Here is a 24,039-nt window from a genome sequence, read left to right on the forward strand (position 1 = left end):
ATAATTAAAAGAGATAGAGAGTTATACATCAACGGAGTAACCCGTGTGTTGCCCGTTGACCGTCACGGTCGATGACGTCGGAAAGGACGTACGGGGCGGCTACACCACGTACGAGAACCGTTTGGGCGTTTGGATAGCTAAGGGTGGTCTTGGAAGGACTCGTGATGGTGGTGAGGGGCATAACATGGCAGCTCCAGCCGTGTGTAGTGGCGGTCAGTCACGCGCAATGACTATCCATCACGTGCAATGATTACCCACCACGTAAAGTGGTGGTTTTGACCTAGGGCTTGGCTATGGGAAATGCGGTGGATCTCATGGTGGCGTTAAGGTGGCGCCACGGTGGCTCACGGCGGCAGATCTGGCCGCACAATGGAGGAGAAGCCATGGGAGAGTGAGAGAGAGTGTGCGTGCATGGGTGACAGATCAGGACCGTGGATGGTTGGGTTGGCTTGGTGGTGGCCTGAGGAGGCTGATGACGGTGGTTACCCACCGTGGGTGGCGGTGCACGGCGGTGGAGGAGTGCAACCCGTGAGTTAGAGAGAGAGGGAGTCGTGCGATGGAGGAGGCTATTGGCCATGGGTCAAATGGAGGAGTAAGAGGAAGGGAGAGGGAGGCTCATGGTGGTGCCTGGTGGCCGTGGAGTCATCATGGCGGCGCTAGCAGCGTCGGTAGCCTTGAAGCCATGCGAAACCCATAATGGGTTTCGTGCGTGCGTGCAACAGAGGGGAAGGGGACTTCCCGAGGCTTGGTTCATGGGAGGGGTTCACCGGTGAGAGGGAGGCTGTTGGTGGCGGTGGTGGCGCACGCGGTGGAATGGGCATCATGCCCATTCGGGCATTACACTTCCGAAAGGGAGAAAGGGAGAGTGTGAGGGAGAGAGGTTGCCACAGGGAGGCTTGCCAGAGTGGGAGCAAGCCGTTGGTGGTGGAGGTGACGGCATGGCGGCCGGGTTGCGAGAGAGAAGCTTTGGCATGGAGATGGACTGCGTACAGCGTACGCTTGAGGGGAGAGGAGGAGAGAGAGAGAGTGGGGAAAAAGTGAGGAAAGAGAGAGGGGTCTGGGTATTTACCCCATCCTTTCGTCTTGGGTCTCAAAACGATCTAACGTTGAGGTATTAAAACACTGATTTGAAAATGCGTAAACGTTAACTTAATTAAAAGCACTTAGAGGAATTAAGGTAAATATTATTTTAAATTAACTTTAGTTTATAAAATAATATTCTTCATCATTAATAAAATAATGAAGTCTTATTTAATATATTTAAAAGGATAAAACCATTTAATTAATTAAAGTTTTCAACATAATTTAAATCCCTTAATATTTTAAATAACTGGAATCATTTTAATAATTAATATTAAAATGATCTCCGACAATTATAATATTTTGGAGCTCTTCAAAATATTATAATTGTCTCATTTAAAAACAAGTTTAACTCAACGATACTGGAAATACCTCATATAAATATTTTCAGTACATTTAAAACACTAGGCGTGCCTTAGAAGTCACCTAATATCTCGAGAGACACGTCGTCATGGTTCGACACACATGATGATGCTCGCAGTCGTCAGAAAGAATGGCAGACTGTTGCATAATTTCCTCATCAGAATTTACTTATGTCAGAAAGAAGAGCCTTACGTAATAAAATGAAGCTTGCGTAAGAAGAAAGGAGCGGGGTTATACTTGGGTCACAAAAATGATCCAACGAAAAAGATTTCAAAGCAACATCTCAATTAAAATAATTTGAACGTAATGATAAAATTTAAAAACAAGAACAATTTAAATGCATAACAATAATTAATATTAAGAAACATATCAAATTTTAATTTTCACAAATTAAAAATCATAAAAATAAACCCACTAAAAATCCGACAATTTTAAAGCAATAGAATAAATTTTGAATTAATAAAAATAATTTTTCAATAAAAATACACTAAAATAGGGGTGTTAGACATAACGAAAAGATGAACGAAACCACATAGTAATCTATTATTGGCCGACAACTCGAACTTCTGCATCGGTTCCAGATATGTGATATATCTTCAATAGTCGCTCTGTTTAAATATATCCTAGTGTTCATTAAATAATATTACCATTATGAACCACAAATGCCTATGTCTCTACGCAGAAATAAAAAAGCAATAATCCTCGGAGAGTATTATTATGACTGAAAAGTAATATTAAGAATTAGAGTCCATGTCTAAAGATATTTTTAATGCCATGAGTTTTGTTTGGTCACACAAGAATTATTCAAAAATATATAGATAAAAAATGGAGGTTTCACTAATATATATATATATATATATATATATACATAGGTTGGGAGAGAAAATTTGAGAAAGAAAATTAAGGCTCTGCTTATATCAAGATCACCATTCTAAACCATAAATGTCTCTATCTCTACCAACAAAAGGAACAAAGACTTTGACAATTATTTATATCTATCTCTAAATAATTGCCCAGAGATAGAGAGCCACTTGAAGTAAATTCAAATTAATTGTTAATTAATCATTGAATTTACTTATTAAACAATTATACGAATATACTTATTGTTGATAATTTTTTATTTTAGTGATCATATTAACGTGCTAAAAGAACTGGGAGTAAATGATATAGACCAGAGACATGAACAAGAGTTCCCGAAATGGTTCAAACAACGGGTAATGAATATAATACAGATGGAATTTTGCACTAACATATTTTAAATAGAGAGGATTGTTAACGATTGAATGTTTATACTTTATTTAATATGTAGGTTGTACAAATGCATGCGAGTAATCCGAACGATATATCAGACGAACTATATGCACTGGCGCGTGACCCTTCGAGGTGCGCTGCTCGATATTCTGCATGTATTTCTCGAGGGAATAGATATCACACAATTGATCGAGAACTTTATAGGAAAACACAAAATAGTGGTGTCCTTGTCGAAAGGAGTCATGATAGAGAGAACGTTGATTTCTACAGAGTTATCATAGATATAATTGGAATGAGATATGTGGGGCAGCTTGTGGTTTATATATTTAAGTGTGATTGGTGGGATTTAAACAATCCTCGAAGGGGAAAATGCCAGGATGAATATTTTCTGAGTATTAATACATAAAAAAAATGGTATGAAGATAATCATTTTATTTTGGTTTCCCAAGCATCTCAAGTATTCTATTTAGACGATCCTCAATTAAGAAATCAATGGCAAGTAGTACAAAAGTTTTCTCCTAAAAATATTTTTGACGTTATCCCCGAGGCGGAAGAACAAGATGAAGAAGAAGATGATCCCTCTACTCAAGAAGCATACCAAGAGAGTCAACTTGCCATTAACTTATTTGTGAATTTGAGCCAGTATGAGATGATCCATTACATAGGGAAGATATTGAGGCTGAAATAATTGAAGCGACAGTTGATCAAAGTGTTGACTCATCTGAAGTATCTACAGATGATGAGAGCGAATCTATGGATGAAACTAATATAGATGATTGATCGGTTTTGTGTTCACATTATACAGTATCTCGCAATTATGCCACCAAAGAGGAAGGAAGTTCGCATCCCATCTCCACCTGTTCCTAGCTCTCCGTCTGACTCACCATTAGAGACTGACTCTACGGAACAAGATAAATAGCTAATACTCATTTTTTTAATTAAGATATATGATAATTGATACAAGATAAAAAACTAATATTATTTTATAGAGATAACACATAGTAGTCATCACAGACGAAGCACTACTAGAGGCGTGACGTTGGAGAAATATCGTAAAGTAGGTAAGATTGAGGTTAACATTCCTGACGAACATACCGGAGGCGAGGGACAACAAGCAGCTTGGCTTGCTTCGCATGTGGGTGCTCTTACACAGACTTATGCACTTTTGGCTACGAGTTCATGGCATAAAGTCCCGTAAGATGTGAAAGAGTTTATAAAGAAGCATTGTTTGGTACGTAATATTTAAATAAAAATATTTTTTTCATATTATTTAATATTCTAAATGATATGTGTATATACTTTTTCAAGGATGACTTCAAACTAAATTTTGGTCGGAGAGAGGAGCGTAGGACTGTCGAAGAGCTTATGTGTAATGCATTCTGTAAGTATAAGGCAAGATGTCACGAGCATTACAAGAAGTACGAGAACAAGGAAGATGCATGCTAGCATCCTTTTCAGGATGTCCGAGCTGAAGAATGAGGAAAACTTTGCGACATGTTTGAGGATCGATCATATAAGGTAAATTAAATGAATTCTTTATGTGTCATATTTGTAATTTTTCACTTACTAACTTTTACAACTTCTATGCAGGAGCGAAGTTCTATAAACAAAATGAATAGATCAAAGTTAAAGATTCATCATCATGCAGGCTCAAGATCTTTCCATCGCCTATCTCAGAAATTGGTAATGTACTTTTTATTTATTTATTTTATTCAATGTAGTTTGTTTTTAATATAGACTTTATATCTTAACAATGTCTCTTGTAGAAGAGTCAGACACCAATTATGATCTGACAAAATTATATGTTGCATCACATACTAATAGTAATGAAGAGTGGACTCATCTAGATGCTCGTGAGAATTATGTAAGTATTATAATTTCTTTTAATTAACTATATTTAAATTATTGTGTCAATATTAATTTTATATGTTGTGTAGGATAAAATGGTTGCCTTTCGTGCTGAAGCTACATCAGATCATAATTCATCAACAAGTGATGTTGAAATTTTTACACAAATTCTGGGTCAACGTTCGGGCTACTTGAGGGGTTTGGGTCGTTGTGTAAAGCCTTCAGGCTCTTCATCAACATCAAGCACTTCTGTTATTGCGTTAGAGAATGCAAATTCTAGGATTGAATAATTGATGGCAAAACAGCAGGAGTTAGAGGCTCAATTGACGAAACAAGCAGACATGGAGATGCGCATAAAACAATAAGAAGATCAACAAAGAGAGATGCAACTCCAAATGCAAGAACAACAAAGACAGATGCAGCTTCAAATGCAGATGCATATGCAACAATTCAAGCCTCCAAACAATTGAATTTAATTAGAAGTGTTTTAGCATATTGAACAATTATGTATCATGTACTGATAATTTTATTAGTATTATTAGTATTTTATTTATTTAGTTCTGACTTATTAGATTAGTTTTATTTATATTGAACAATTTGTAATGTATTTTTGAAATATAAATATCTATTTGGTTTTAAATTGGCATTAATGTCCAAGAAAATAATAACCGTTCGAACTCTCATCAAATGTTCGAACATATAAAAATGGACACACAACTGTTCGAACGATAAAAATTCTGCGCCGTTCGAACAGGCAATTCACTATTTGCGTTCGATCATAAATTTTTTTGTTCGAATGTTTCTTCATGTGTTTTTGGTCGAATGGATTGGTATCGATCGACCGGCCATGAATTACCCACTCGAACAATTACTCATGGTTCGAACGTTATTTACTACGTTCGAACGAATTTTCGAGACGAATTTAAATCGTCCCCAAAAAAAATTTCTGTTTGAACGTGATCGAACGGTCCAGCTTAATTTCGTCCCAAAAGATATTTTTTGGGACGACTTTGTCATTTTGTCCCAAAATAGCTTTTGGGACAGTTTTATAGGGATGAAGTTGGGACAGTTTTTTTGCATCCCAAAACACTTTTTGGGATGAAATCCCAGTCTTTTGGGACGAAAATGTTCCTTCCAAAAGACCGAATTTGTTGTAGTGTATAGTACTGGGATGGTTGGGATCAATATCTCTAGCCTTAAACTATTATCTAAACTTGATCGGGACCTAAAATAAGAGAGATAAATATAAGAAATGAGTCTTATAATATTTATTGATTCCCATTTAAATTTTTTGGATAGTATTAAATTCTTATCTTATTCATTCATCTTATCTAATCGTTATAACTTTGCCAAACTTTTAAACAAAATACAATAAACAATTCAACTTTTTCAAATACTAAAAGAAAATTATATTAAAAAATTATATTCTAACAATATTTTAACTTTATAATAGTTTTATTCAACTTTCATCTCAACTAACCATCCAAACTAGGTAACTTTTTCTTTCATTTCACAAGGATTTTAACAGATTCTATTTTCTACCCTCTATATGCATAGTTATTTTTCTTCTAATTTGCACATCACTTGGTATTAATTTGAGTGGCATTTCAATGCAATTGCAGGTAGAGACCAAACTTATACCATGACACTATCTACGTCTCTTCCCATTTTTCGAGGGTGCTTCAAATGAATAGCGCTTCTTTAATTCTTTTTTTGGATGTGCAAAAACGCATGATGCTAGCACATTGATCAGAAAGCTCTGATATTACAAGTAGGTAGTAGCAAATTGAAGATCAAAGGAAACCAAGGGAATTAATTAGCATATATAGACGTTTGAGGCTTAGAACAGTAAAGGCATGCACGTATCTTTTTAATCCTTCTAATTAGCAATAGATAAACCCTTGACAAAGAAGATTCTCCGAACGAGGGTTAAGTTATATTAATTTTTAACTGTATGTTTATTTTGGATTTTGTAAAAGTTAAATTAATTTTTGTATTTAGGAAATGACTGAAAAAATAAAAAGTTGAGATAGCATGTTTTTTTTATTTTTTATTTTTGAGATTTGAAGATATATTTTAGTTTGCTTGAAAAAACAACTTGGAAATATTTCTCTAATCGAACATGCATGCAGGGCCTAACTTTAATCACGAGAACGTAATATCATAATTAGAAATTGGTGGTATGTATTATGATCATTTAATCACAGAACGTAATATCATTAGAAAGGGGTGGTTAATTATATAAACAATTTGAATGATTTATAACTTTTCTCTAAAACTTTAAAACTACATAATAATTAACCATTCCCATGCATGAAACTTTAAAAGGAATGTCTAATTAAGTATTTCATGATCAACTGTATGTATCATAAAACAATGTTAGTTCATGATTAGGAAGTTCAGGATATATAGGGCCAAGAGCCTAATGGCCTGACGGTATATAGCCTGGTTTTCTAAATGGAAAACTTGGATTCAAACCCAAAAACAAAATAAAAAGGGAAGTTCACAAAAGATCAAAATCATTACCAACCTTGGAGGTGGCCGCCGGTTAAGGGAAATAAAAGAAAATCTAATTATTCCAATGATCCTTTATCGATCCATGCATCTTGTTTATGGTAATTCATAACGTTATCTCTTCTTTGAGATCATGAGTATTTTTATTTATGGTAATTCATAACGTTATCTATTGGCTTGCATTAACGGATCGGACTTATATAACGTGCTAGCTGCTAGCTCGGTAGTCATATGTCATAAATATTCATTGACCGAAAAAATGGTCGCTCTATTCAAATATATTGATATGTACATGCACCTTACTTTGACTGACTTTCTCGGCTCTCTATGCTTAGTTATAATGACTTCAATCAAGACCATTATGAACCACAAATATTGTCTATATCTCTACAGAATTAAACGGAACGAAGACTTCGACAAATTAAAAGTGTAGGAAAAAAAATAACACAAACAAAATGTCTAAAGCTAGGTCACTTCATGGGACGTTGGCGTCGGGCAACGTAGCATTATTTATATATATATATATATCATATAACCTTGTCTTATATATATATATATATATATATCTTTGTTTTCGATAGTTTCGTTCCTATTCTTGTCCCCAAATCATAATTGGCATTGACCAATGCTCTTAAATTGCCAGTTTTAAGGGTTGGCTTGCAAATTTTCAAAAACGTTTTAATAAATCATAGGCCGGTTTTGACATTTTAGAAATCGGTTCAGGACCGGACCAGCTCCACCGGTTCGGGCCGGTCCGGTCTGGTTTTTCAGTTTTCCTATTAAAATACAACATTTCGTAACATGGCATAACATATAATAGAAAATATTACATGACATGAAATTGTGTAACATATAGCATTATGTAATATGACATACTTGTAACAGATAGCAATACGTGGTAGAATAAATTATGTAACAGATAAGTATTTCGTGATAGAGTATTATATGTAACAGATAAGCATGAAGTGACATGGCATAGTATGGCATATACGATAATATACATATATAAACTGTAGTTCCCTTACCCATCACACATGCATACACAACATTCTAATAGTGAGTTAAGAGCTAACTTACAGTGATTGCCTAGCTTTACGAGGCAAAGCATGAAACACGAGAAACTGTAAGTAGGAGTTCTAAAAGTTAGAAAGGTCATCAATAACAATTAGAAACATGAAAAAATGCTAATTTAATGTAAAATTACCATTTTACCCTCTACATGTGAGAAAATGACCATTTTACCCCTAACTTAAGGATTTCACACCCTAACTCCAAAAATTCTAAAATCTACATTCGTCATGTAAATTTTGTCCTAAATTCAAATATTAATTTAGAAAAATTTAAAACCAAACACAACTATGAAAAAAAATCGTAGGGCCGAAACTTCCAAAGGCCATATATCTTATTTTTGTTGCAATTTCTTCCAATTTCAAAACTCATGATCAAACCTAAATATTGCAAAACAGATCCACCTATCTTAAGCTTAAAAACATGCCTAAAAAATTAAAAAAAAATATACTTCTCATAAACACAACTTTTCAGTAAAAAGATCTAAACTTTTTAACTAAAATATAAACCCTGGAATCTCAAGATTTGACCTATTTCAAAACATCCCCAAGATCTCCAAAAATCTAAAACATTCTTCTAACATGTTCATAACACATTCCTTAGAATTAACATGCTTTGAATGAACACATAAAAGTAACCAAAAATCACAAAATCTCACTTAAAATACTCGACTCCAACACTTAGTCAAAAACATAATTTATTTCTCAACTTTGCTTTGATCAAACCCTTGATCCGAGGCATACCATGATGAGATATTCAAACCAAAAACTCATATGGTTTAAAAGTGTGTCCTTAGGTAGATCCGATCATTAAACTTAAAATCACATGGCTAAAAATAAACCAAAACATGGATCTAGCTGAAAACATCAAACTTTTGACCTAACCAAGTATTCTCTCGCATAAAAATTCATATTTTTCAAACGAACACCAAAAATCTTCAAAATAACATCCTAATATGTAGATAAAAGGCTTAGTATCATCAAATAAATTTATCAAACCCATTGGAGTAAGAATAGACCACAAAAGATCTAAACTTTTTTAAAACATAAACTGGTTTTCCTCTTTCAGTTTCTTACCTTTTAGATCTACGAAAATCTTTTATCAAAAGCTTTAATCTCCAACAAACATTCATATAAACATGTTGAAAATACTCAATAAAAAGCTCGGATCAAGATTTGTCCCTTAGCTTCGTCAAAAATTCTAAAATACAACACATATCCTAATTATTGCCCATATTGACCTTTCCATGGTTTTTCCATAACTCGTGACTTTTCCAAATACATCCAAATACCAAAATATCATGTAAGTTACTTACAGAAATCGTTTTTTAACAAAATGGTCGCTCTGTTCAAATATATTGATATGTACACCTTACTTGATGAATCTTCTTCTAACTTTAAATTTTGGTTGGGAGAGAAAATTTGAGAAAGAAAATTAAGGAATAAGGACAAGAATGAATACTTTGACTAACTTTGTCTTGGTGGAATCTCTCAGGCTCTGCTTAATTATAGTGACTAATTATATCAAGATCACCATTCTAAACCATAAAAGTCTATATCTCTACCAAAAAAAGGAACAAAAACTTCAATTGACAAATTAAAAGCGTAGAAAAAATGCACTAATCCTCGGAGAGAACATATATTATTGGCCGGTTATAACTGAGTAAAATGACAGGGATGAAGACTGTCTCCTTCAAGATGACATGAACCCGAACGGTCTCTTTATACAAGATAAACAATAGTTCAACGAAAGTTTGCAAAAGCAATCCTAATCTTCCCAGGGTATGTACACATTTTCATTTTCCCATCCATAAATGTGACTGGAAATTAATGAAGCGATATTAGAGAATCTAGTGGACGAGAATTTTCAACAATCAATTGCTGAGAAATTGTTGCGAGCTAGTGCGTACTTGGAAGTCTAGGATCGATCAATATCGCTAACCTTAATTTATTATCTAAACTTTATCAGGACCTAAAATAAGAGAAAGATAAATATATGAAATGAGCCTTATAATATTTATGGGTGGTGCTACTCCCACAGAGGGAGGCTACCGATCGAGAGATCTAGCTATAGTCACTGAATAGGCAAAAAAATTTGTCCTTTTTTTTTTTTTAGAGGCGACTTCATTTTGTGGCTTACAAGCGGCTAGGAGATCGAGTCTTCTTCAGTGTGGCCGGGCTCTTTTCTATGTTGACTTAATTAGGATCATGAGTAGTTTGGATTCAGAGATGATGAGTTGAGATAGGTTTAGATAGTTTGTAAATAGTAGAATAAAAGTTGAATTATTTATTATACTTTATGTGAGAATTTGAGAAAGTTGTAATGATGAGATGAGATGAGTTGATATGAGTTGAGGTGGGTTTTGTGGTGTTTAGAAGACTTTATGATCATTTTCTGCTCTCATGCTATTTCTTTCAATTTTCTGTATTTGACAACTCCCAAAAAGTCTTTAAAATAACTTAATTGGTTTTGATAGCAAGATACTCTCATCTCATCTTATTTTATCTTATCTCATCTCAATATCCAAATATCATAAATACAAATACTTTTCAATTTCAAATCTTTAACTTTTTCATCTAATCATTACAATTTTTCCAAACTTTCAAACAAAACATTAAAAAAAAAAAAATCAATATTTTCCAATTTCAAAATAAAAATTATATTCTTAACAATATTTTAAATTTTTATTCAATTTTTTCTCTCTCATTTCCTAAAATCCCATAAAATCTTAACTCAAACCACTGCACTACTATTCACAAACTATTTACATATAATCTTATCTCATCTCACTATCCAAGCTAGGACTAAGAGGAGGTTTGAAATGTGAGTTGAGATGAGATGCGTTGAGATGATAGTTGAAAGTTAAATAAAATATTATTAGAATATTATTTTTTAATATTATTATTGTTTTGAGATTTAAAAAAATTAAATTGTTTATTATATTTTGTGTGAGAATTTGGAAAAGTTGTAGTGATTAGATAAGATAAATTGAGATGAGTTGGAGAGACCTTTGTATCCAAACCGGGTTAATTCATTTGCTTGAGTTCTTCTCAAAATCAATAATAGGGATTACCTCCCAATGAGTATATGTAGAGTTAGCATTGCAAATGAACAAGACTACTCGGCAAGCCACTTGAGTTCGGCTTGATCAAAGTACTCAAGTTTCACTCAATTCATTTGTTAAATAAGCGGTCCGTGAACATACAATTATAATCGGTTATTAAATAAAACAACTCGTATAAAACCCGTATGATATATACGCTGCTCTACAAACAACAATGGGATCATTAACCATCAAGAAAGTATTTTCCCTTCTCATCAACTTTGTCCTATTTGCTCAGTTGGTCCCTAATTAATTCACTGGAAGCAGCTTTTTCTTCTAATTCTTCCAAAGAAGATTGATGTGTATTTTATATATATATATATATATGCCAAGATTCTTTAGATCAATTAACAACATCTTAGTTTCTCACTAAAAGAACCAAAGATCAAATATATTCCCCCTTCCCATGTATCAAAAACAAAAACTTATCAAATATTATTGTTTTGAGATTTAAAAAAATTGAATTGAGATTTGAAAAAGTTGAATTGTTTATTATATTTTGTATGAAAATTTAAGAAAATCGAAATGAAGAGATAAGATAAGTTGAGATTTGTATTTTTATTAAAATGATTTCGGTTAAGTAAAAGGACTAATTAAAACAATGACATCACTATTGTCGTGTGTTAACTGACTTGTGTGATCGAATTAGTTTGGTAGTCATATTATAATTCATTGTGAAAATCATTTTTCGTTAACTGACTTTTCTAAGCACATCCAAATATCAAATAGAAGCGATATAGCCACAAAGAGATCTTACAAAAATAAACTTTCAAATTGATATAGTTTCATATGATACGTTAGATTTACTTTATAATAAAAGTAGTTTTACAACCAAACGTACCATATCAAAATACGTAATTTTTTGAGCTTTTTTTTATAGAATTTCTTTGTGGCTAAAGCATTTCTCAATACCAAAACATCATGAAAGTTATTTACAGATTAATTGTGATACAACGAAACAAACAGAGCCGCCTAAATCTCATTAATTTTAGTTATTTGGTCGTCCCTCTTGACTGCGGAAACTTCCTCGATCTCATCTTTTTGTTCGAACCTAAATGAGATCCTATCATTTGTGATTCTAGTGGGTAAACGTATGAACATAATAAAAGGATGAACATATGAACTTTGCCGTGGTGGAATCTCTCAAGCCCTCTGCTTAAATATAGTGACTTATGTATCAAGACCATTGTGAACCACAAATGTCTACACATCTCTATCGAAAAAGGAACCAAGACTTTGACAGATTAAACGATGGGAAGAAGACTAGATCCTTCAACGTAACATGATGACCCCCAATACACAAGATAAAGTATAGTTCGACCAAAGTTCGTAAAAGCAATAAGTCAACATTTTGATTTTCCCAACCATTGATGTGACTCGAATGTTGAATGTACTGTGGAATGTTGAATGTACTGTGGAATCTAGTCGACGATTCCAACCTTGAATTAATGATCAGAAATGTCGCAAGAAAGTATAATTTACTCGGAAGGATGGAATCAATGTACCTAGCCCTAAAATTATTTTCTAAACTTTATCAATACCTAAAATAGGAGAAAGATCAATATATTAAATGAGTCATAATACAATGCTAATTACCGTTTAGGCTTTGTTTGGATGTTGAGTTGAGTTGAAATAAGTTGAGTTATTTATCAATACTAGTGAGTTGAGATGATGGAGTGACTGTTGTGGGGTCCACCTAAGATGAGTTTAGATGTGCTTGGATGTTAAGATCATGAATTTAGATGTATTTATGAAAAGTTGAAAAAGGTTGTGGGTCTGGCTTGTAAAGATGTGTTGAGTTGAAAATGTTGTACGTGGATCTCACGTGTAAAGATGATTAGAGTTGAGATGCATTTAGTAATTTGAAAGTTTGGTGTTTAGATGTTAGACTCAGCTTACAATTAGACTGAACTGAGTTAATCTAAGTTAAGTCTATGTTCCAAATGGGACCTTAAATTTTTGAATACCAAAATTCTCAATAAATATTGTACAATTCACTCCACGTGTTTATATTACTTTTAGATTGATGAGTGGTAGGCCTCGTACAAGATTGCTTATAAATAAAGCCCTTAACTATTATACGCTCTACGAGTAAAAACAATGGGAGCATTAGCCATTAAGAAAGTATTTTCCCTTCTCATCAACTTTGTCCTATTTGCTCAGTTGGTTTCATCACTGGACGCGCCTGCCTTTTCTTCTAATTGTTCCAAAGAAGCTATTGCTCTTCTGACATGGAAAAATAGCCTTCAAAATGAATCTCAATCCCACTTATCTTCATGGATTCCAGTTTTTTCTTCCAATCTAAACCTAAGTAGGAATCCATGCAATTGGCTTGGTATTTCATGCAACCTTGCTGGAAGCATCGTCAAAATAAACCTTACCGAATCTAGCTTACAAGGTACGCTTCACGGATTTTCTTTTTTATCATTTCCAAATCTTGCGTCCATTGATCTTTATGTGAACACTCTTTATGGGACAATTCCACCTCAAATTAGCTCCCTGTCAAAACTCAAATATCTCGATTTGTCCTTTAATCAGTTTTCAGGCAAAATCCCACCAGAAATTGGCAAGCTAGCTACTCTTAAGGCCCTCCACCTTGGACGTAATAACTTAAACGGCTCCATTCCTGAAGAAATAGGGCGCCTAAACCTTCTAACTGAATTTTATCTTTACAAAAACCATATAGACGGTTACATCCCTTCTTCTTTAGGCAATTTGAGCAACTTGGTTATTTTGCTTCTTTATGGAAATGAACTTTCTGGTTTCGTTCCTCCAGAAATGGGAAACCTCTCCAATTTGGATCGACTTGACATTAGTCAAAACCACCTGACAGGTCCAATCCCTTCCACTTTCGGGAACTTGAAAAAGCTAACCATCTTGCACATGTTTGATAATTCACTTTCCGGTCCCATCCCTTCGGAGATTGGAAATTTGAAATCCCTAAAGAGTGTAAGTCTTCAACACAATAATCTTTCGGGTTCAATTCCAGCATCATTATTAGGTGATTTGGTAAATCTGACCCTACTTCACCTGGATAATAATAGCCTTTCTGGATCCATTCCTACAGAAATAGGAAACTTGACTTCTCTCAAAGATCTACAGTTGGATCATAACCAGCTACGTGGTTCTCTTCCAACTTCTTTTGCTAACATGAGCAATTTGATATCTTTAGTACTTCGTGAAAACCAACTTACCGGTCCAATTCCTCAAGGAATTGGAGATCTCATCAACTTGGAAACTCTACAACTAGACACAAACCAATTTATTGGTAATTTGCCTCAAAACTTTTGCCATGGTGGATCACTTCGGTACTTTGCTGCAAGCAACAACCATTTGGATGGCCAAATTCCCAAAAGTTTCAAAAATTGCACAAGCATAGTCAGAGTCCAATTAAGAGGTAACCAACTCATTGGAGATATATCTAAGGACTTCGGTGTCTATCCAAACTTGGAGTTCATAGATCTAAGGCATAATCGATTTTATGGAAGGATCTCAAGTAATTGGGGCCAGTGTCAACAACTACAAACCCTACTTCTGGGTAAAAACAATATTACTGGTAGCATACCAAAAGAGATTGGGAACTGGACTACTCAGCTAGGTGAACTTGATCTTTCTTCAAATCATATAGTTGGGACGATTCCAAAAGAATTCGGAAGCCTAATTTCTCTAATGAAATTGTGGATGAATGGCAATCAAGTCTCTGGCGCTATACCTTTTGAATTTGGGTTCTTGACAAATCTTGAATATCTTGACCTGTCCTCAAACAAGCTGAGTAAGTCAATTCCAAGTAATTTCGGGGACTTCGTGAAATTGATAGAATTGAATTTAAGCCACAACGATTTTAGCGAAAGGATTCCAACACACCTCATGGACTTATCTCATATCTCCAAATTAGATATAAGTTATAACTCTTTAAACGGAGAGATACCAATGGAAATTTACAAATTGGAGAGCATAGTGATCTTAAATCTCTCCCATAATCATCTTTCTGGTTTCATTCCGAAAGCATTCGAACAAATGCATTGGTTGTTGTATGCCGACATATCCTACAATGAGTTGCAGGGACCGATTCCCGATAGCAACACATTTATAAATGCTTCTGTAGAAGCATTACAAGGGAACAAGGGATTGTGTGGTAATGTTCTAGGACTACATCCTTGCAATGTTTCCATGATATACAAACATAGCTCAAAAAGGGGACACAAAGTCGTGTTTCTTCTCGTTTTCCCACTTTTAGGAGTAGTTACTGTTCTACTTTCTATCTTTGGGTTTTTTCTCTTTATGCAAAGAAGAAAGACGGATCTAGAATCCAAACAAAGCAAGACTGAGGGCCAAGTACTGTCTCTTTCAATATTACATTTCAATGGAAGAACATTGTATGATGAAATCATAAAAGTGACCAATGGTTTTGATGCTCTATATTGCATTGGGAAAGGAGGACATGGAACTGTCTATAAAGCAGAGCTAACTTCAGGTGATATCTTAGCCGTGAAGAAATTCAATCGACCACTGCATGATGCTAGTGAGAACAGATTTCAAAAGGAGTTCTTGAATGAGATAAGGGCATTGATAGACATACGCCATCGAAACATTGTTAAACTTTATGGTTTTTGTTCTCATGTGCAACATTCCTTTTTGGTTTGTCAATATCTAGAAAGGGGTAGCTTGTCCCTAATCTTGGGCAACGAAGATGCTGCTAAAGTATTGGGTTGGAGTAAGAGATTGAATATTGTTAAAGGTGTGGCAAATGCCTTGTCTTACATGCACAATGATTGCTCCCCTCCGATTATTCATCGTGACATATCAAGCAGCAACATCTTGCTGGATTCTCAATTTGAGGCTCATGTTTCAGACTTTGGGACTGCTAGGCTTGTGGAGGTAGACTCATCCAATTGGACTTCCCCTGCAGGCACTTATGGATATATTGCACCAGGTTATAAATTATTTCATTGTCCTTTCAAAGAAAAGCATGCATATGTGTTGATTTTGTCCATCTTTCCTTTATTTCTTTTCTTTGCAGAGCTTGCTTATACAATGAAGGTAACTGAAAAATCTGATGTGTATAGCTTTGGGGTATTGGCAATCGAAGTCATTAGAGGAAAGCATCCAGGTGATTTCATCTCCTCACTATCATCGCCGTTAGCTATGGAGAACATACAAGTGAAAGATGTGTTGGACCAACGCCTTCCATTTCCAACAGTTCAAGTTGAGAATGAACTAATAATAGTCGTACAGCTTGCCATGAAATGCTTAAATGTCTGTCCACAATCAAGGCCGACAATGCACATGATTTCTAAAGTGTTATCGACCAATATTAATGCACATTCCTAGAGCCATCCAGACATGCATTGCCAACTTGAAAGTCGAGAGTTGAAGATTATAGACTATCTAGATAATAATTAATGAAAATAAGTGCTAAAATCATGTGTTAGTCTAAGATACTTAATTATTAGAGCATTTTCTTTCCATCCCAAGTATTTATGTGTAACTTTAGTTTTTAGTTGTATGAGTGTTAAGGTATCTTTTTTTTATCATCTCATGTCCTTCTATTTAATTCCAACTATATCAATCAACAAAAGTGTCTTTTGGGAGTATATGTGGCAAGGTTTTGGAACTCTAAGGTTTGTTTGTTCTCAATAAATCCTTTAATAGATATCCATGAGATTTGAAACTTTTGAAGTTGAATACCTTAATTTAAAAAAGTGGGAGTTTGAGACATCAATTTTTAATTTTTTTATTTATTTTAGAAGTAGTCTTATATAGAATTTTTTTTAGTGGCGCATGATATATGTTGTCATGAAGTGATAGAATGAGAGTACCACGTCATCTATATTCTTTGAGTACTTAATAATTTTTCCTTAGTTGAATTGCAAATTTGTTGGGAAACTTCAGGTTCAAGCTGAAAGAATTAAAATTATATCAAATTCACTCACAAGATTTTTGAAAGATAGTCGCTAGTCCTTCATGAGATAGACATGAATCTAGCCAAAACCCCACCAATTTTTCTAGATGTTAGGTGAATTAAGGCACTCGCATCAAGAAGGCAATCCATGCATTTTACAACTAACTTTTGAGAACATCCAAGTAGATTTTTTTTTCTAAAGTTTAAGGGGAATAGTTGTAACGCCTTGGTCCCGGATGGAGTCAGAGAGTTACTACTTGTCGCCTAATCATTTTTTACAATACAAATAAATATTCCAAAGACTCAATAAACATATCCTCATCCATTTTCAAAAACTGCATAACCATAAATACGACTACTCAAGGCTTAATATAATTGTCAACATCCCAATAAATCTAGTCAATACAATCAATCAATCTACAGAATAATAACCTTTCAATAATCTCAGTACCTATTCCCTACACTTAGCAATCTTGTACCCGTTTTTTATTCTCGATCCTTAATCTAAGCATTCACTTTATCTGAAAAATATTGTGGAGATAAATATTGAGTTATCAACAACTTAGTAAACATAGAACATATACTAGTATGTAAACATGAGCATTTTCACAGAGTTCAGAATGCAGAAACAAAACATTTTAGTTTCAATATGCAAATCTCAAAAATACATATTATCAGAAAATCAGAACGACACTTCAAACTGTTCATATTCAAGAACCAACTTTTCATATTCGAAGACCCCTTTGGCACAGCATGACCGAATATCTCCATCTTATCATATCATATCAATGCATCATATCAGAACAGAGACCATGTTTAAACCCTGTGGTAAGGTTGTGCGATCTGTGAAAAGCCAAGCAAAACATAAATTACCATGCTATCAAAGCGATTGCACTCAGAGCAGATACCACTATTATATCCCGTGGTCGGGCCAGAGGTAACTATTATATCCAATGACAGGGCTAGAGGTCACTATTGTATCCCATGACAGGGCCAAAGGTCACTATTATATCCCATGACAATGCCAGAAGTCACGATTATATCCCGTGACACGGTTAGATATCAAAGCAAAACATAATTAGAATCACCATATCAGAACCAAAATCAGAGTCAGAACAGAATCATAAAGTCATGCCAAAGGTTTTTCAGATGCCACATCATATCAAAATAGAGTACTGAAATTCAAATCATTTCACATTTTCCAAAACAGATTTAGAACATCTTCACATCACATGCAAAAATTATCAAATTTTCATATTCACTCATTTTTCTCAGTTCAATAACAGAATGCCAAAAATAAGCTCATGTCTAAATCAGTTATGCCCGAAAATACTTTATTCATATATAGAATTTCATGAGTAATGCAGAACAAATAACTGAGGTCATTTCAAATTTCTTTTCATAACAAAACATGCATATTTTCCAAAAATCAACCTCAACCCATTTTATTTTTATGCAAAGTCTAGCATTGGAACCCCACTTACCTAGACTTTTTAGCTTTCAGAATTTTTCCCACAATAATGTCGAACGAATATTAATTGTCACCTATAAGATTTTCACGTAACTTCTATAAATTTCAATGAACACCTATTTCGATACTTAAACCTGAAATACTCAAATAACCTATTTTTCCCAAATGTCTACAATTCTCTTAATTCTAAAATATCAATACTTCCCAAATTTTTATCATCCTAAAATATCAATACTTCCTAAATTTTTATCAATATCGTTTCACTCTACTGACTAATACATTAATATTAAAAATATTTCTATAAAATAAGATTTTTGGTACTAGTATAAAGTGGTATTAGACCCACTTAGAAAATATTATACTAGTTCTTGTAAACACACCCATGGTTACAAAATAACATAAAAGTACACGTTGTAATTCAAGGGACAAAATTGCAATAACTAATCTTTCTAGAGCTTTAAGTAAAAATCCATAAGCCATGTTTTTCTTTGTTTGCAGGGAAGTATACCTAGACCCAAGTTGTGCGATGGAGCCTCACTGTGAGAGGAGATGTCGCGGCGGGGCGGAGTGGCAGGCGGCTAACTCGACGGTGGAGCACTAAGAGAGAGAGAGAGAGATGAGAGAGAGTAAACACGGAGAGAGAAAGAGAGTAAGTCGTGAGAGGGAGAGGGAGACAGACCGCACGGGATACTCACCAAAAGGGCAGCAATGCGGCGGCGACAAGGTGGTTGGGCAGCGGCAGATCGTGGAGTGGTTAGGGCGTCGGTGTTGCTGGGCTTTCCTTGCCATGGCTGGTGGCATCGAACGAGATGAAGTGCTCTGTTTTGAGATGCAAAAACTAAGGTCGTTCGTTGAGGTTGAGAGTGGTGTTTTTCGACATGGGTTCACGGTTGGCTATGGCGGTGAGGTCTGGGTAGATGTTTACGTGGGGTGGACGAACTAGGCGGTAGTGGTGGAGTCTTGCACTGTAGTATCTGGCTTTCCCATGGTTGCTATGATGGTCTACATGGTTAGAGTCCTGCATTGCAGCGGCTAACACACAGTAGTTGAGCAGGGGTACTACGGTGGTGTAAGGCAGAGGCACTGGCCTGAGTTTGGACGAACACGGGTTGGGCAGGCCTTCTTGTAGGGACGATGGCCGTGAGGGGTGGGACAGTGGTTATCACATGGCGGTTTCAAGGCTGACTATGGTGGCTGAGCAGCTTATTCTGTCCTGGGTTGGTTGTGGTTGGACTGGGTGCGACGAGGCCTTGCTGCTTGAAACGTGCAGATTTGTCTCTTGGGTGGTAAACAAAGGGATGTGGTTTCGGTGGTGTTAACCGTGGTGGGTTCACGGTGGTGGAGGTTGGCTTTGAACGAGGAGAGGCTGGGTGATTCTTGTGGCTGGTTGCAGCTATATGGACAACTACAAATCATGCACAAAATCTGAATTAGAAATGATTATACTCATTTAATTCTTTTTTATTTGCTTGATTTGTAGAACACATAGTTTGCTATACATTAGCTTAAGTTTAGGAATAGTTTTTGGTTTCAAAATTCTATATATATTTGTCTTCATCATCTAATGAAAGTGTATGAATCATTTTTTCCAAACTCTGTATAATTCTCTACATGGTATCAATTTAAAAGCCCCAAACACTCTAACAAGTATCTTCCTAGTTTTCTTTTTCCTGTTATTGCCAAGGCTAACTCCTCCTCTGAAATTGTTCCCATAGCTATCAATGCGACTCAGCAAATCACTGCTTGACTCACACCAACAAACTTTCCTTTATGGCATGCTCAATTTGAGTCCCTTCTTCTCGATTATAACCTCTTTGGTTATGTCGATGGAACTCATATTTGGCCACTTCAACTGACGTCAAATGATGCAGCTACTACTGCAGCTTATCAAATTTGGTTCCGTCAAGATAAACTTATTCTAAGTGCAATCTTGACTTTTGTTTCTCCAGCAGTGATATCAGTCATAGCTACCTCAAAGACGTCTCATCAAGCCTGGACCAAACTTACCAAACTGTATGCCAGTCGATCCAGGACTCGAGTAATGCAGCTCAAATAGGATCTCACCCTCATGCAGCGTGGCACTCATACTATAACAGAGTATCTTCACTTTGTTAAAAGTATTGCTGATGAGCTTGCTCTCAGTGATGCACCTTTATCTCAAGATGACATCACATTATATGTTCTATAGGGGTTAGGCTCTGAATATCGTGATATTGTTGCCCCTATTTGAGCCCAAGAATCCTCCCTCTTCTTTGAAGAGTTACATGATCTGTTACTTGGTCATGAGGCCTATCTCGAAAGAATTGAGTCAACTACACAATCATTGGTACTCACTGCCAACAATACTCAACGTCGAGACTCCTGTCCTTTAAAGCCTCAATACTCAGCAAACCAACAATCATCAAAGGCTGACTCTCAATCCAAACCTCGACAACTCAAACACTACAAATACTCACCAAAGTGCCAATATTGTGATCAACAAGGTAATATTGCAAAGTATTGCCCAAAACTAAAGTCATCTGAAGCAACTGCGAATTGCACACTACTGCTCCTAGTCCAAATAAACGTCGGCTCCTTGATTCAGCAGCTTTTCACAATATCACATCTCAGGTTTCAAATGTACAATTCCATTTTGAATATGATGGTGCTGATGAGGTTATTATTGGTGATGGATCAGGTTTGCCCATCACTCACTCTGGCTCTCTCACTTTCTCACTCTTTCCTTTCCAAAGCAAAACAATGTTTTATTGAAATTTCACCCAACTTATGTTCCTGTGAAGGATCGGAGAATAGGGTAGACAATTCTTTGAGGCCCGTGTGAGATTGGAGTTTATCCTCTTTCTTCATCACCTGCTGCTACACCAATTGCTCTTATTCATGAAAGAACATCAACAGCTGGTCGGCAATAAAGCCTTGGCCATCCATCTTCAAAAGTTGTAAATCGCATAATTAGTTGTTTTCCTCTTCCAACAAGTTCTTGTGATTTTAGTTCTACTCATTGTCACTCGTGTGTCATCAATAAAGCTCATCAGTTGATTTAATTTATACGGATGTATGGGGACCTTCCTCCACAACTAGTCTCAATGGTCATCGCTTTTATGTTATCTTTGTTGATCATTTTACAAAATATGTCTGGTTCTTTTCCTTGCATCAAAAATCATATGTCAAACTCATATTTCCTCATTTTTATAAAATAATTGAAACACAGTTTGACACAAAAATTAAAGGGGTATACTCTGATAATGGAGGGGAATTTATTGTCCTTCAACCATTCTTTACTAAGCATGGTATTAGCCATTACACGACTGATCCACATACACCCTAACAAAATGGAGTTTCTGAGCGTCGTCATAGACACATTGTGGAGACTGGACAAACTCTTCTTAGTCATGCTTCCCTCCCATCAGAATATTGGGCATATGCATTTGCAACAACCACATATTTCATAAATAGACTTCCTTCACCTGTTCTCCAACATAAATCACCACTTGAAGTTTTATTCAATCAAAAGTCTCGGTATGAGGAACTTAGATCATTGGGATGCCTATATTTTCCTTGGATGAAGCCTTATAACACCAACAAGATAATTACAACATAAATCTATACCGTGTCTTTTTGTTGGTTACTCAACTAGTCAAAGTGCTTATATGTGTCTTCATCTCTCCACTCAGCGTCTCTATACTTCTAGGCATGCCATTTTTTATGAGTCTGTTTATCCTTTCAAACAAGAGCCACCAACTCAACTCTTGACTCATCAACCTCAGAAAATACCTTCCTTTTAAGACCAATTTTGTAGATTGCCTCACATGACACTCCACAAGTGTCACGGCCTCAAGAAGTTCTCTCGCCTAGTTCTTCGACTTCAACTAAGTTACAGTGACACAAGTGCCAGTTTCAGATCAGATAACTCATGCAAACTTAACTCCTCTTCATGTCCTAGACATTTAAGTTACTCCATCTCCGTCATAACCCACACGCACAATCATCACAAGATCCATGAATAATATTTTTGGGCCGAAGCAACTTCATAACACTTCAAAGCACCCAATACCTGAACCACCCAAGCCTACATGTGTTAGTCAGGCTCTCAAAGATCCAAACTGGCGCAAAGCCATGTCAGATGAAGTCACAGCCTTCTTCATCATGGGACATGGGAGTTGGTTCGCCTTGCTCCAGATCAAAACTTTGTTGGGTGCAAATTTGTGTTTCGAAAGAAAAGAAATCCTGATGGCACAATAAGTTGGTATAAAGCTCGACTCATCGCCAAAGGTTTTCATCAATGGCCAAGCGTTGACTACTCTCAAACATTCATCCTAGTGGTGAAACTAGCAACAATTGGGCTCATTCTAACCATTGTCGTCTTGCATGGGTGGTTGCTATGTCAGCTGGATATTAATAATGCATTCCTGCATGGTACCCTTGAAGAAACAGTTTTTATGCATCAACCTCCAGGATTTGAAGATTCATCTAAACCCAAACATGTTTGAAGCAAGCACCACGATAGTGGTACAAAGCTCATAGGGATGCACTACTCAGCTTTGGTTTCATACTCTCGGCAACTGACAATTCTTTGTTCATCTATAAGACTAATGACATCCTGTGTTATTACCTTGTTTATGTTGATGACATAACTGTAACAGGCAACAACAAGAAGTTTGCAAATGCTATCATAGAAAAGCTTGGCACTACCTTTTTAGTCAAAGGCATGGGTCTCTTGCATTTTTTCTTAGGAATAGAGGTCATTCCCACACCAAAAGGGTTGTTTCTGTCTCAACACAAGTACATTCAAGAAGTTTTATCAAGAACCTCCATGGACAGTGCTAAAGAAGTACTAACTCCAATGTCAACTACAACTAAGCTCACAACTCCAAGTGATTCCGAGAATGCTAATGGGGTTGAGTATAGAAAACAATTGGTGCACATCAATATCTGGGACTCATACGTACAAACATTACCTTTGCTGTTAATCAACTAGCTCAGTTCATGCAAAATCCAAAAGCACACCATTGGGCTGCAGCAAAGAGGCTTCTCAGGTATCTCAAGCAGACAATGTTCCATGGTCTTCTCTTACAAAAAAAATGGTCAATTCGAACTGAAGACATATAGTGATGCGGACTGGGCATCAAACACCAAAAACTTGAGTTTCAACGAATGCTTTCATAACATTTATTGGTTCAAATCCAATTTCATGGTCAGTAAGAAAACAAAAGGCAGTCTCGAGATCATCAATAGAAGCTAAGTTTCGAGCACTTACAACTGCTACCTGCAAAACAGTGTGGCTTAAATCACTCATTCAGGAACTTGGTCTTAACCTTCTACAAGTACCACAACTGTTTTGTGACAATATTGGAGCCATTCATTTCAATCTGAACCAATTCAACATACACGAATGAAACACATTTAAATCGATCTTCTCTTTGTTCGAGATCTCATCAAAAA

At 35.6% G+C, this 24,039-nt stretch overlaps 1 protein-coding gene across 1 annotated transcript; it reads left to right on the top strand.

The window, feature by feature from the left end:
• The first annotated feature begins 13,303 nt into the window (after nt 1-13,303).
• On the top strand, nt 13,304-16,756 carry LOC121245508 (MDIS1-interacting receptor like kinase 2-like). Its single transcript, XM_041143560.1, has 2 exons — nt 13,304-16,160; nt 16,248-16,756. Exons 1-2 carry the CDS (start codon nt 13,328-13,330, stop codon nt 16,556-16,558), a joined length of 3,144 nt encoding a protein of 1,047 aa, XP_040999494.1. The 5' UTR covers nt 13,304-13,327; the 3' UTR covers nt 16,559-16,756.
• The last annotated feature ends 7,283 nt before the right edge of the window (nt 16,757-24,039 follow it).

Source organism: Juglans microcarpa x Juglans regia, unplaced genomic scaffold (assembly GCF_004785595.1).
Source record: "Juglans microcarpa x Juglans regia isolate MS1-56 unplaced genomic scaffold, Jm3101_v1.0 JmScfU0044, whole genome shotgun sequence".
Lineage (NCBI taxonomy): Eukaryota > Viridiplantae > Streptophyta > Magnoliopsida > Fagales > Juglandaceae > Juglans > Juglans microcarpa x Juglans regia.

What these genes read in the sequence shown, in the direction of transcription:
- LOC121245508 (XM_041143560.1), top strand. Translation starts at nt 13,328, where the DNA reads ATGGGAGCATTAGCCATTAAGAAAGTATTTTCCCTTCTCATCAACTTT. An exon ending in TTATGGATATATTGCACCAG is followed by an intron (nt 16,161 to 16,247) that starts GTTATAAATTAT and finishes TTTTCTTTGCAG; the next exon opens with AGCTTGCTTATACAATGAAG.